This window comes from Salmo salar, chromosome ssa15 (genome assembly GCF_905237065.1).
Source record: "Salmo salar chromosome ssa15, Ssal_v3.1, whole genome shotgun sequence".
Taxonomy (NCBI): domain Eukaryota; kingdom Metazoa; phylum Chordata; class Actinopteri; order Salmoniformes; family Salmonidae; genus Salmo; species Salmo salar.
Window position 1 is genome coordinate 44,082,427 of NC_059456.1, and position 14,082 is coordinate 44,096,508.

The 14,082-nt window shown below is 44.2% G+C and overlaps 1 protein-coding gene across 1 annotated transcript in view; it reads left to right on the forward strand.

The window, feature by feature from the left end:
- The first annotated feature begins 4,306 nt into the window (after positions 1-4,306).
- The window catches only part of kcnh5a (potassium voltage-gated channel, subfamily H (eag-related), member 5a), a 142,343-nt gene continuing 132,567 nt past the window's right edge, over positions 4,307-14,082 (forward strand). Inside the window, exon 1 of the mRNA XM_014144675.2 lies at positions 4,307-4,673. Within this exon, the coding sequence (XP_014000150.1) occupies positions 4,601-4,673 (73 nt within the window). The 5' untranslated portion in view covers positions 4,307-4,600. The remainder of the gene's footprint in view (positions 4,674-14,082) is intronic.

Genomic DNA, 14,082 nt, shown 5'->3' on the forward strand with positions numbered 1-14,082 from the left:
CCTCGGCGTCGCCCACTTTGGTGGAGCCGATAGCTGCACCAGGCAGACGGACCCCCCGAGCAGGGCCGGAGGACAGGAGGGCCCCTCGGGCCGGGCCGGGGAACAGGAGGGCCCCTCGGGCTGGGCCGGAGAGCAGGAGGGCCCCTCGGGCTGGGCCGGAGAGCATGCGGGCCCCTCGGGCTGGGCCGGAAGGCATGCGGGCCACTCGGGCTGGGCCGGAAGGCATGCGGGCCCCTCGGGCTGGGCCGGAAGGCATGCGGGCCCCTCGGGCTGGGCCGGAAGGCATGCGGGCCACTCGGGCTGGGCCGGAAGGCATGCGGGCCACTCGGGCTGGGCCGGAAGGCATGCGGGCCACTCGGGCTGGGCCGGAAGGCATGCGGGCCACTCGGGCTGGGCCGGAAGGCATGCGGGCCACTCGGGCTGGGCCGGAAGGCATGCGGGCCACTCGGGCTGGGCCGGAAGGCATGCGGGCCACTCGGGCTGGACCGGAGGGCAGGAGGACCACTCGGGCTGGACCGGAGGGCAGGAGGACCACTCGGGCTGATCCTGACAGGCCGGGCACCCTGGCAGATCAGGGCAGGCGGGCACCTCTGGCAGAACCGGGCAGTCTGGCCACTCCGGCAGAACAGGGCAGTCCGGCCACTCCGGCAGAACAGGGCAGTCCGGCCACTCCGGCAGAACAGGGCAGTCCGGCCACTCCGGCAGTTCAGGGCAGTCCGGCCACTCCGGCAGTTCAGGGCAGTCCGGCCACTCTGGCAGTTCAGGGCAGTCCGGCCACTCTGGCAGTTCAGGGCAGTCCGGCCACTCCGGCAGTTCAGGGCAGTCTGACCTCTCTGGCGACTGTTGACTGGCGGGCAGCTCTGACGACTGTTGACTGGCGGGCAGCTCTGACGACTGTTGACTGGCGGGCAGCTCTGACGACTGTTGACTGGCGGGCAGCTCCGACGACTGTTGACTGGCGGGCAGCTCCGACGACTGTTGACTGGCGGGCAGCTCCGACGACTGTTGACTGGCGGGCAGCTCCGACTCAGGATTCACCAGGCTGGGGAGACATAACGGAGGCCTGGCTTGAGGAGGTGGCACAGGAGAGACCAGGGTGGAGAGACCCACTGGAGGACCGGTCCGTGGAGGAGACACGGGCTTGACCAGGATAGGGAGATCCACTGGAGGACTGGTCCGTGGAGGAGACACGGGCTTGACCAGGATAGAGAGACCCACTGGAGTACTGGTCCGTGGAGGAGGCACGGGCTTGAACAGGATAGAGAGACCCACTGGAGTACTGGTCCGTGGAGGAGGCACGGGCTTGACCAGGATAGGAAGACATGCAGGAGGCTTGGTTCTGGGCGTAGGTACAGGATGTGCAGGGCTGGGAAGACATGGAGGAGGCCTGTTTCTGGGCGCAGGCACAGTCTTTACCAGACAACCAGCACGCACCTCAGGACGAGTATGGAGAGCTGCCTCAGGTGACATCATACCCACGACACGCTCATTAGGGCGAATGCCGTACTTTATGCACCAACCTAGCAGCTCTCTCATCTCTCTCTCTCCTAATTTTCCCATTAACCCCGTCACAGTCTCTGTCTCATAGCCCTCGCTCACCTCCAATGTCATCCCGACTGGCTCTGGTTCCGACCTCAGCTCCACCGACTGTCCCGTGTGCCCCCCCCCAAAAAAATATTGGGGCTGCCTCTCGCGCTCGTTGCGCTCTCTCTCCTCGTAGTATCGCCTCTCCGCTCTCGCCGCTTCAATCTCCCACTGCGGGAGGCGATAATCCCCAGCCTGAGTCCATGGTCCCTCTCCGTCCAGGATCTGTTCCCATGTCCATTTGTCCATAACGCTGTAGTCCTGCAGCTCCTTCCTCTTCCGCCGCTTGGTCCTGGTTCGGTGGGTAATTCTGTAACGGCTGTCTTTAGAGAGAGTGGACCAAAATGCAGCGGAGTTAGTGTTCATCGTATATTTAATGATCAAACGGACACTATACAATACAAAACAATAAACAGACAACCAAAACAGTCCTGTCACGTTTAACACAGTAACAAGAACAATTACCCACACCACACAACGGAAACGTAGGCAACTTATGTGTGACTCCCAATCAACCACAACCCTCTACAGCTGTGCTTGATTGGAAGTCACACGGCCAAAATTAAATGAAACAATAAAACACTTACTCCCTTCTGCCACGTCCTGACCCAACTACACCCTCTACTGGTCAGGACGTGACAACGACACAATAGAAGTAGGCGTGATCACCGACAAAGATGAGACAGCCTATAGGGAAGAGTTAAGAGACCCGGCAGTGTGGTGCCAGGACAACAGCCTCTCCCTCAATGTGAGCAAGACAAAGGAGCTGATCGTGGACTACAGGAAAAGGCGGGCCGAACAGGCGCCCATTAACATCGACTGGGTTGTAGTTGAGCGGGTCGAGAGTTTCAAGTTCCTTGGTGTCCACATCACCAACAAACTATCATGGTCCAAACACACCAAGACAGCCATGAAGAGGGCACGACAACACTTTTCCCCCTCAGGAGAATAAAAAGATTTGGCATGGGTCCCCAGATCCTCAAAAATTCTACAGCTGCACCATCGAGAGCATCCTGACCGGTTGCATCACTGCCTGGTATGGCAACTGCTCGGCATCTGACCGGAAGGCGCTACAGAGGGTAGTGCGTACGGCCCAGTACATCACTGGGGCAAAGCTTCCTGCCATCCAGGACCTATATAATAGGCAGTGTCAGAGGAAAGCCCGAAAAATTGTCAGAGACTCCAGTCACCCAAGTGATAGACTGTTGTCTCTGCTACCGCACGGCAAGCAGTACCGGAGAGCCAAGTCTAGGATCAAAAGGCTCATTAACAGCTTCTACCCCCAAGCCATAAGACTGCAGAACAATTAATCAAATGGCCTCTGGACTATTTACACTGACACCCCTCCCCCCTCCATTTGTTTTGTACACTGCTGCTACTTGCTGTTTATTATCTATACATAGTCACTTCACCCCTACCTACATGTACAAATTACCTTGACTAACCTGTACCCCCACACATTTTACTCGGTACCCCCTGTATATAGCCTCGTTATTGTTATTTTATTGTGTTACTTTTTATTATTTTTTACTTCAGTTTATATGGTAAATATTTTCTTAACTCTTCTTGAATTGCACTGTTGGTTAAGGGATTGTAAGTAAGCATTTCACGGTTAGGTCTACACTTGTTGTATTCGGCGCATGTGACAAATAACATTTAATTTGATTTGAACCAGCAGTGTCTTGTATGTGTATTCTACACAGCAAATTGGCCAATTTTACCTTGTGTTGATTTTTCTGTGTAAAATGTATAGTGTTGATTCATACATTAAAGTTAATTTAACACTCAGTGGTGTAAAATAATCCCAGTGTTGGTGTTAATGACCAGGGTTGAGTGTGATTGTGTCGTTTTTACTGTGTGTAGTGTAAAACCAGTCCCTCCAGGATTTCGCGATATACCCATCACCGCAGTACAATTTCAACCAATCACCACACATTTACCACATGATATTGTTCAATCAAGCCACACGTCAACAAACTTTCTCTCATCAGCGCATTTTCGAGACAAATTGGATAAAATCATTGCATTTGCCATGCAAAATGACAGACTTGCTGTAGCAAAATCAAGCTCCTTTGCCTGCAAATATCACAGAAAATCCCGCAAAATCCTGGGGGGATTGTAAACCATTTAAAACCAACCCCATCAATATCGTATTTCCTAGCATGCTCTATTGCTGGTTGATTTTCAGAATTGTTTGTTTCAATATCTGTGTTTTTGCATGTACATTGATTGTTTGATTATGCCACACGAAGATAAATAACATACATTTATAATTCTACTACTTATCCTATCTGTTAGTAGTTGGACTTATTGCACACGTTACTGAGATGGTTGTTCCATGTAGATGATTTAGGTCATGCGTATCAAACTCATTCCATGGAGGGCTTAGTGTTTGTTGGTTTTTAATTTTTCCTTTCAATTAAGACCTAGACAACCAGCTGAGTAGGGATTCTATGAAGAACACTACATAGACCTCTCTGAAAAGGGTTTTACCTAGGACCAAAAAGGGTTCCCATATGGGGAAAAACCGAAGAACCTTATGTGGTTATATTTAGCATCTTTCTTTTCTAAGAGTTTAGCCAGCCTATTTGTTGGTAAATGTAATATCATGCAAGAAAATGGACAAGTGTTGCTTGAATTGCAAAAAGAGGGAGAATAAGTTTAAGAACCCATTGAGCTATAGCTTACTTCCAGATAGGTTGAAAATGTCGGCAAAGTTCTCTAACAGTTTGGATCCCAAACTCATGCCATTACTTGAGATCATTGCATTGACCATCTGAGATTCATTGCCATCGGGTTTGCGGTGAAACATCGAGAGCGCAGGCGCACCAGGACAAGCTCGTAGCCTGCGGAGCTGCTATAGCTCTGTGATAAAAGAATCTACATCAAACCAGCCTCGGTGCATTGTTACCATGAGCTTCTTCATCCCACAGACTCTTACTTATCTAGACTATTTCACTTTTGCGACCAGCTTTCATAAAGCTTGAAGCCCCGAACGACACCTCCTGACCACAGAATGCACGGGGGAAAAAGAGGTTTGGTGGCACCTCAGAACACTTTTTTGGAGAACATTGTCCGGCGCTCAAGTGGTAAGAGTTCCCTCTGTCAGTAGCATTAAATGGTTCAAATGCATGTAGAAACAAGTGAAGACTAGCCTACAATTACCAAATCTGTTGAATTTCGCTAAGGATGACAAACGCAATTTTCTGAATGAAATGATGCTGGGCATTCATTTCATAAATTTCAGGGCAATTAGGCATAATTATTATTATTTGTTGGCGAATAAGCAGATGCAATAGCCTGTGGTTGTGAACCTGATACTGTATTTGTTTTGTAGATAAGCAAGGTCTGTGAATATCAGAGCCACTGTTGTTTATTGAAAAACTCCAAGACACCCTCTGTTGGCAGTTTATAGATAGGCCTATGCAGAAGACGATCATGTGCCACTTAATAATAACTTACTGCGCTTTATGCGATGCATACAATTTATTGATGTAGCCTATAGGCTATATGTGCCAAGTTTATGCGTAGGCAAAATTGTATTTGTTTATCACATTATTCATTTTTTAAAACAAGGCTGTGCACAGCGTAAGGTTTGAATGTTTTGGGACAGCCTGATTGACATTAAAATGTGTGCTCCCGGATATGATTATCGCCAGAATCGGTTGTGTCCTAAAAAGCCTTACTTAAACGTATTGTCTATATAATTTCCATGACTATAAATGGGGCAACTATTCAGAGAAGACATCATTTATGCTTTTATTTATAACGAATCCCCAAAGTTTGTTGCTTTGATAATTAATGGTAGTGATTTAAAGGCTAATATGAGTTAATGAGGCATACTTTAGTAAGCTACATTCATTATTATGAATGTAACATCAGCAGCTTTTGGGATAGGCAACAATATAACTTCACAGTAGCCTAGGCTAAAGCCATGTTTACTAGACTGACTATATGCAATTTAAATTTGAAATAAATAAGCACATTGCATGCGACAATATGCACAGTAAGGTGAGATATTTCAATGCGTTTTAGTCATGATATAGCCGGTTGGTTTTTGGTGTGAAATTATTATTACTACCAGCCTATCCTAATGTTTCAGCGCCAGGTTACCGCCTGAGAAGTGAATGAGTCAATTGAAGAGGCGCTATACTACATTACCAAAAGTATGTGGACACCTGCTCTATGGACATCTCATTCCAAAGTCATTGCTTCAGGGACTTGCTTCCATTCAGCCACAAGAGAATTAGTGAGGTTGGGCGATTCATCCCAAAAGGTGTTCGATGGGGTTGTGGTCAGGGCTCTGTGCAGGCTAGTCAAGTTCTTCCACACTGATCACGACAAACCATTTCTGTATGGACCTCGCTTTGTGCACAGGGGCATTGTGATGGTGAAACAGAAAAGAGCCTTCCCCCAAACTGTTGCCACAAAGTTGTAAACACAGAATCGTCTAGATTGTCATTGTTTGCTGTAGCGTTACGATGTCCCTTCACAGGAACTAAGGGGCCTAGCCCGAACCATGAAAAACAGCCCTGGACCATTATTCCGCCTCCACCAAACTTTAGTTGGTACTATGCATTGGGGCATGTAGCATTCTCCTGGCATTCGCCAAACCCAGATTCGTCCATTGGACTGCCAGATGGTGAAGCATGATTCATCACTCTGGAAAACACGTTTCCACTGCTCCAGAGTCCAATGGCGGCGAGCTTTACACTACAACAGCCTACACTTGGCATTGCGCATGGGGATCATAGGCTTGTGTGCAGCTGCTCTGCCATGGAAACCCATTTCATGAAGCTCCCGACAAACAGTTCTTGTGCTGACGTTGCTTCCAGAGGCAGTTTGGAAATCGGTACTGAGTGTTGCAACCGAGGACAGACAATTTTTACGCGTTATGCTCTTCAGCACTAAGTTGTCTCGTTCTGTGAGCTTGTGTTCCCAACCACTTCTGGGCTGAGCTGTTGTTGTTCCTAGACGTTTCCACTTCACAATAACAGCACTTACCATTGACCGAGGCAGCTCTTGCAGGGCAGACATTTGACGAACTGACTTGTTGGAATGGTGGCATCCTATGGCTGTGCCACGTTGAAAGTCAATGAGATCTTCACTAAGGCCATTCTACTGCCAATGTTTGTCTATGGAGATTGCATGGCTGTGTGCTCGATTTTATACACCTGTCAGCAACGGGTGTGGCTGAACAGCCGAATCCACAAATTTGAAAGGGTGTCCACATACTTTTGTGTATATATAGTGTATTTGTAACTAGGCTACACTCAGAGAAAAAGGCAATTGAGGGGTTCTTTGTCAGGGGTGAGGGTTATATGTTGAACCATTTTCACCAAAAGGCCATTTGCATATCAGGAAGGGTTCTTTTTTAGCCTGCTGCTGTGATGGTTGTGAAGAACCTTTTATGCCATGAAATGCTACACTGTTAAAAAGTTCCAGTAATTTTACGCTACACTACAGGCTACTGGCTGCAGTGAAAGTACAGTAAAGAAAAGTTACTGTATTCTTACAGCTGAATTAAGGTGTTATTGCTGTAAAAAGGCAGTATGCTGCTGAATGCTGATTACTTGGGACTATACTGTACCTCACTTGGGATTAGAACTCACAACCTCTTGGTTGCTAATGACCTGAATTTCCTGCTACACCACCAGGTCTGTGGCCACAGATTTATGTCTCGTTCAAAACAACTAGGAACTCGGAACTGGGAACTTGGAAATCTCTGACTTCCGACTTTGGTGCATTCAAAACAACTGGGAACAAGCTCTGATTTGAACGGTCATCCAACTTAGAATTACCATCTCGGGAACTCGGGCCTCTTTCTAGAGCTACGACTTTCCGACTTGAAGATCAATGACGTCATGATTTGACCTCGTATTTTTCAGACTTCCCAGTTGTGAACGCAGCATTATTGCCAAGTAGTTCTGTCACGCTACCAGAATTTTGACTTCGATACTTATACCAGTGGTGTGTTCAGTTCGCTTCAACATTTGCTAAGTTTCCAAACAGTTTGTACTGAACGCCAAGTTTCCCCAAAACGTTCTTGAAAAGACTTTGAGGTATGTTTGCTCCCATTTGGTGGGTGTGGCGAGGTGTGGCTTAAAGAAAGAAGTTTAAAGGGCCAGTCATTCAGTACAGCACCATTGCATTCAATTAAACGTTCCAGAACGTAAAAACGTACTGAATGCAGCCCTAGTTTAGTATTACGATACTTGATACCATCACAATACTCAATGATACCAAAACAATACCACAGCAATAAAATAGGGTATATTAGCCGAAGTCACAGAATGGCACTTGATCCAGACAGAGAAACTAAGCTACTGCTTTGTTCAATAGTTGGGTATTTTTAAGTGAAATATGAATTAATTTGAAATGTTTTGCGTCAAAAACGTTCTGCTGCAGCAATGTACACTATGCATTTATGAATAAATTATACAATCATACAATCAATTTGACTTTGGTAAAAACAATCTAACTACATAACAACAATGGCAATCATTTATTTGAATGGTAAATCTCTGTAGCCTAGGCCTATTCACAGTACAGGTGAATGCATTATTCAATAGGAGTGTGTTCATGCATTGAGTTGTTGAGCTTGTTTTGGTTGATTTTGTGGGACTACAGTTCAAAATGATCTGTTTTGGGACTTATTTTATTGTACTGATCAACAACATTTGCATAGAAGTAGCTTATTTTATAAAAGTGCCGCTGTCTCTTTAGGAGGGGGCGGCCCATCGGAGCTGTTACTTGATGTCTACTGGTGGCGAAGTCAGGTGCAGGAGAGCAGAGTGAAGTGAACAGGCACACACTTTATTCCGGTAAAATATCATAAGCACAAACAATGTGCCCAAAACACGGAACATAGACAAGTGTCTGGCGCGTAACAACAATACCAAATGACAAAATACACAAACAATCTTACACAAAGACATGATGGGGAACAGAGGAATAACTACATGTAGATTGATTGGGGAATGAAAACCAGGTGTGCAGGGAACAAGACAAAACAAATGGATACATGAAAAATGGAGCGGCGATGTCTAGAAAGCCGGTGACGTCGACCGTCGAACGCCGCCCGAACAAGGAGAGGAGCCGACTTCGGCGGAAGTCGTGACAGGAGCTCTATTCACACACACACAGTCAGTTTGCTGAGGCAATAGATCATCCTTAAGACGTGAGAGAGGGACAGATTAAGTGAATGAAAAAAGTTTTGGTTGCAATCAGCTTTGAAATCACCGTCTATTTTTCTGTTATGGTTTTCATATAATCACAAACAAAGTACTAGGGTAGTGAATTGATGTTAGTTTCAGATGAAAGTTAGCCTACAAAGCTGAAAGCTACCGGCATCTTCTTGCATTGTAAAGTGTCCCAGTCTGTGGGAACATTGTTTTGCGAACTTTAATTCAGTTTCAACATTTCTACATGCCGTGTCGCATTATTCAATTGTGCTAACTTCTTTGCAGCGAGAGTGGGGAGCTAATATGCAGCCCAGACTCCTGGTGCAGGCTAATAGGTGGTGGGCCTATGCCGAAAACAGTGAAGTTGATTGATCTATATCGAGGGAGGAGCTGAGTTTTTTTGTATATGACAAATAAATATTCTTATGATTACTGTAAAATGTATTGGCACCTTAAATTCTTGCACATTTTCTCAGAAAAAGTGTATTTCTACACTGTCTGTTCAGGCAAATTGGCAAACTGCTAAACTTGGAACCAATTAGAAATCCCACATATACCCCTCGTGATGAAGGCAGCCAATGGGCCTCTATCTAAGACGTAAACACAGCCTCACATGAAATCGTGATCTGCTGTCAGTGTGTTAAGAGGAACTAACGCTAGCTCCCAAAGACTGAAAGAAGATAAATATCTGTTTTCGAGTGCACTTGAAATATGCAGCATGCAGTAGGAATGGTTTTGATTATATGAAGAGGTAACTTCGTTGACCATTTATCCAATTTATTGAAGGTTAGCCAATGTTACCGTTGACTAGCCTAGCCAGCAAATACGTCAATGTGCCTGCTCAGGTAGCTAGTGCTTCATTAACTATCTCTCTGTCAGTGAATTCAATTTTGAATCATGTTTTGTCATGATTGTTTCATTTCAAATAACTAGCTGCAGGCTTAAATAAACATTAAATCATACAATTTGCATAGAAATCTAAATAAAAACATGTAGATAGACGATGTATATGCGACATATGCATATTAGCTAGCAATACATAACCCCTCCCCCATACACATATAGCATACCTTGAAATAAAATATTCTCTAAAAATAGTTGTACAATGTGCTCTGCAATAAAATAACCAGAGTTTGATTTCTAAACCAGATGAGTTCTCAAATAGCTGCTGCCCAATACCATGGTGGGCATGCATAATGTTGGATTCATTGGAATATAAGGTATGGAGAATAACAGAGCCTGTAGGATTATAGAAAAAGCAGTAGGGAAATGAATGTTTATGTTTCAAATACTAAATGTTCTGTGAATGTGAGTATATTTAGGTGGTTTAAATTATTAACATTCCTACTAACTTTCTAAAAGATGCCGATGCCAAAATCTTGCCAATCTGTAACGGCCGTCGTCGTAATAAAACCAAGGTGCAGCGGAGGATGTGTATTCATTTTGAATATTTAATAAAATGAACCACTATAAACAAAACACTAAACAGCAACGACAGCAGACAGTCCTGTCTGGTCAAAAATGAACGAAACAGAAAATGATCATCCACAAAACCCAAAGGAAAAACAGGCTACTTATGTGTGACTCCCAATCAGCAACAACAAACTACAGCTGTGCCTGATTGGAAGCCACACGGCAAAAATCAACGAAACAAACCAACCTAGAAAAAAGAACAGAACGCCCACCCAATGTAACACCCTGGCCTAACCAAAATAAAGAACAAAAACCCCTCTCTATGGCCAGGGCGTTACACAATCCCTTCATTTTTCTAATAGCTATGACTGAGTGAGACATGTTTTCTATGGCAATCTTACAATGTTTTATGCATATACATTCCAACAAAGAACACCATCCCAAATAGTGTTTCACCATTTACTGGGTACGGAGACAAATAGTAAAGGTGTCTCCGGCAGTATTTGAAGTATCTAAATATAGTGTAACCAATCAATATATATCAGGTGCCATGGAAGGCACAATCTTACAATGTTGCAGTCCAGAAATGAGAGCTTTACCATCTACCAAACGCCTGGGCCTCTGATGGAGACTCTACTACTGTCATCAACGCATGCTTCAGTATTCCTCCTTCTCTCTAGGAGCATTTGTGTGCCCAAGCCCCATAGGAGACAAGTGCTATAGCAGAATGTAATCTAAAGCTTGTATGGTCCAGAGACGAACTCTACCATCTATGGCAAAAGCCTGGGCTCCTGATGGGGACAATAGAATTCTCACCACTGCATTTTACAATAGTAAAATCTGTCACCTGTCAAACTGATTCTACATTGAATTTAGTCTTTGAGATGTTCAAACAAGCATGTGTATCGGTAGTTGGTGTTCTTCAACACTAAAATGCACTAGACAAAACCCACAAAGAAAAGACAACAGGCAAATGCATATGTGGTCTCAATGTCTAATTAGTGACAGCAGGGCTAGTTCAAACTGCAGGACTTGGTGAATAACTCATAGGAGACAAAAGTGAGAGGCAAGAATGAATAAAGATGCTCAAACAAGCATGTGTATCTGTAGTGGGTGTTCTTCTACTCTAAAATGCACTAGACTGTGTAAGACAAAATCCACAAAGAAAAGACAACAGGCAAATGTGGTCTAAATAGTGACGGCAGGGCTAGTTCAAATTGCAGTAGGTGAGTGAATCAGCTCATGCTTTGTGAATAGCACTTGGTTGATCTCTGGGAGCGGGACACAGGAGAGCTGAATAGATCATGTGAGACAAAAGTGAGAGACAGGAATGAATACAATAAATCATCACAGTAAAGGAATGTAGTTTGTGAGCTAGAAAATGAACATCCTGACAGTCTGAGGCGGGGTTCTCTGCTTTCATCCTACTCCAACTAATGACACGGATAATGTGGCATTTCTTATTTGTCAGTATGAATTAATTTAGTGGATCCTACCTTGTCTTTACGCTGTGTATTAGCTTTACACTAACTGTCCTATAGATGTGTGTAGTCTTAAATTATTACTTGGAATAAACTGATAACTAAAAAACTTCTTGTCCCGGAATGACATGCTATCTTGCACGGCTCCTGCTACATAGCAACAAATCTACTTGTTGTAACTAGCTTGCAAACTAGAAAGCTAGCTACATTACTAAGGTTGCTGCGTTCTAAGGTGGGAGTCATTTTACAGCTCGCTTTGATGGTATCATGTTTCTATAACTAAATAGTTAGATTACAAAACCCCCAAATTACTTTACCTGATAGAAGTTTGTCGGATGGAGATCTCTCTCGAGCTGTCACCAGCTGTCTACTACCTTAAGTACTCGGCAGCATTTGCCTGTCCAGCTAGCGAACATAGAAGTAAGTATTTAGAAAATGTTTTGAAGAATTGACATTGCCAACAAATGGAAATGTGTTAAGAATAAATAAATACACACAATATGGAAAAACCATCTCCTCCATCGACAGAGAGCGATCATCTCGAAAACGTAAGCAGATGGCTTGCTATTACCCACTGGCTGTAAGTGGACCAGGCACGGTGCTCTCGCTCGAATTATAAGGGGGACATTGTCTGTGCTGATAGACAGACTTGATCCGTGAGACACATTTGACAGAAGTAACGAAAGTAAACAAAATTCTACTACCGAAACGTTTTGAATGGTCTAGTATTGAAAAAGTACAGATGTTTCGGTATACCATGCAACACTATAGCCAAGAATACAGTTGAAGTCGGAAGTTTACATACACTTAGGTTTGAGTCATTAAAACTCATTTTTCAACCACTCCACAAATATCTTGTTAACAAACTATAGTTTTGGCAAGTCGGGTAGGACATCTACTTTGTGGAAGTTTACATACACTAAGTTGACTGTGCCTTTAAACATCTTGTAAAATTCCAGAAAATTATGTCATGGCTTTAGAAGCTTCTGTCTGATAAGCTAATTGACATCATTTGAGTCAATTGGAGGTGTACCTGTGGATGTATTTCTACGCCTACCTTCAAACTCAGTGCCTCTTTGCTTGACATCATGGGAAAATCAAAAGAAATCAGCCAAGACCTCAGAAAAAAAATGGTAGACCTCCACAAGTCTGGTTCATCCTTGGGAGCAATTTCCAAACGCCTGAAGGTACCACGTTCATCTGTACAAACAATGGTACGCAAGTATAAACACCATGGGACTATGCAGCCGTCATACCGCTCAGGAAGGAGATGCGTTCTGTCTCCGAGAGATGACCGTACTTTTGTGCGAAAAGTGCAAATCAATCCCAGAACAACAGCAAAGGACCTTGTGAAGATGCTGGAGGAAACAGCTACAAAAGTATCTTAATCCACAGTAAAATTAGTCCTATATCAACATAACCCGAAAGGCCGCTCAGCAAGGAAGAAGCCACTGCTCCAAAACAGCCATAAAAAAGCCAGACTCCGGTTTGCAACTGCACATGGGGACAAAGATCGTACTTTTTGGAAAAATGTCCTCTGGTCTGATGAAACAAAAATAGAACTGTTTGGCCATAATGAGCATTGTTATGTTTGGAGGAAAAAGGGGGAGGCTTGCAAGTCGAAGAACACCATCCCAACCGTGAAGCATGGGGGTGGCAGCATCATGTTGTGGGGGTGCTTTGCTGCAGGAGGGACTGGTGCACTTCACAAAATAGATCATCATGAGGAAGGAAAATGATGTGGATATATTGAAGCAACATCTCAAGACATCAGTCAGGAAGTTAAAGCTTGGTCACAAATGGGTCTTCCAAATGGACAATGACCCCAAGCATACTTCCAAAGTTGTGGCAAAATGGCTTAAGGACAACAAAGTCAAGGTATTGGAGTGGCCATCACAAAGCCCTGACCTCAATCCCATAGAAAATTTGCAGAACTGAAAAAGCGAGTGCGAGCAAGGAGGCCTACGAACCTGACTCAGTTACACCAGCTCTGTCAGGAAGAATGGGCCAAAATACACCCAACTTATTGTGGGAAGCTTGTGGAAGGCTACCCAAAACGTTTGACGCAAGTTAAACAATTTAAAGGCAATGCTACCAAATACTAATTGAGTGTATGTAAACGTCTGACCGACTGAGAATGTGATGAAAGAAATAAAAGCTGAAATAATTCACTGTACTATTTTTCTGATATTTCACATTCTTAAAATAAATTGGTGATCCTAACTGACCTAACTAAGACAGGGAATTTTTACTAGTATTAAATATCAGGAATTGTGAAAAACTGAGTTTAAATGTATTTGGCTAAGGTGTATGTAAACTTCCGACTTCAACTGTACATTTCTGCACTTTGCTTACAGTTGCAGTAAGAATAAAGTAAATGTTCGACAACTTGAATGTATTATTGCTGTAAAATGACAGTA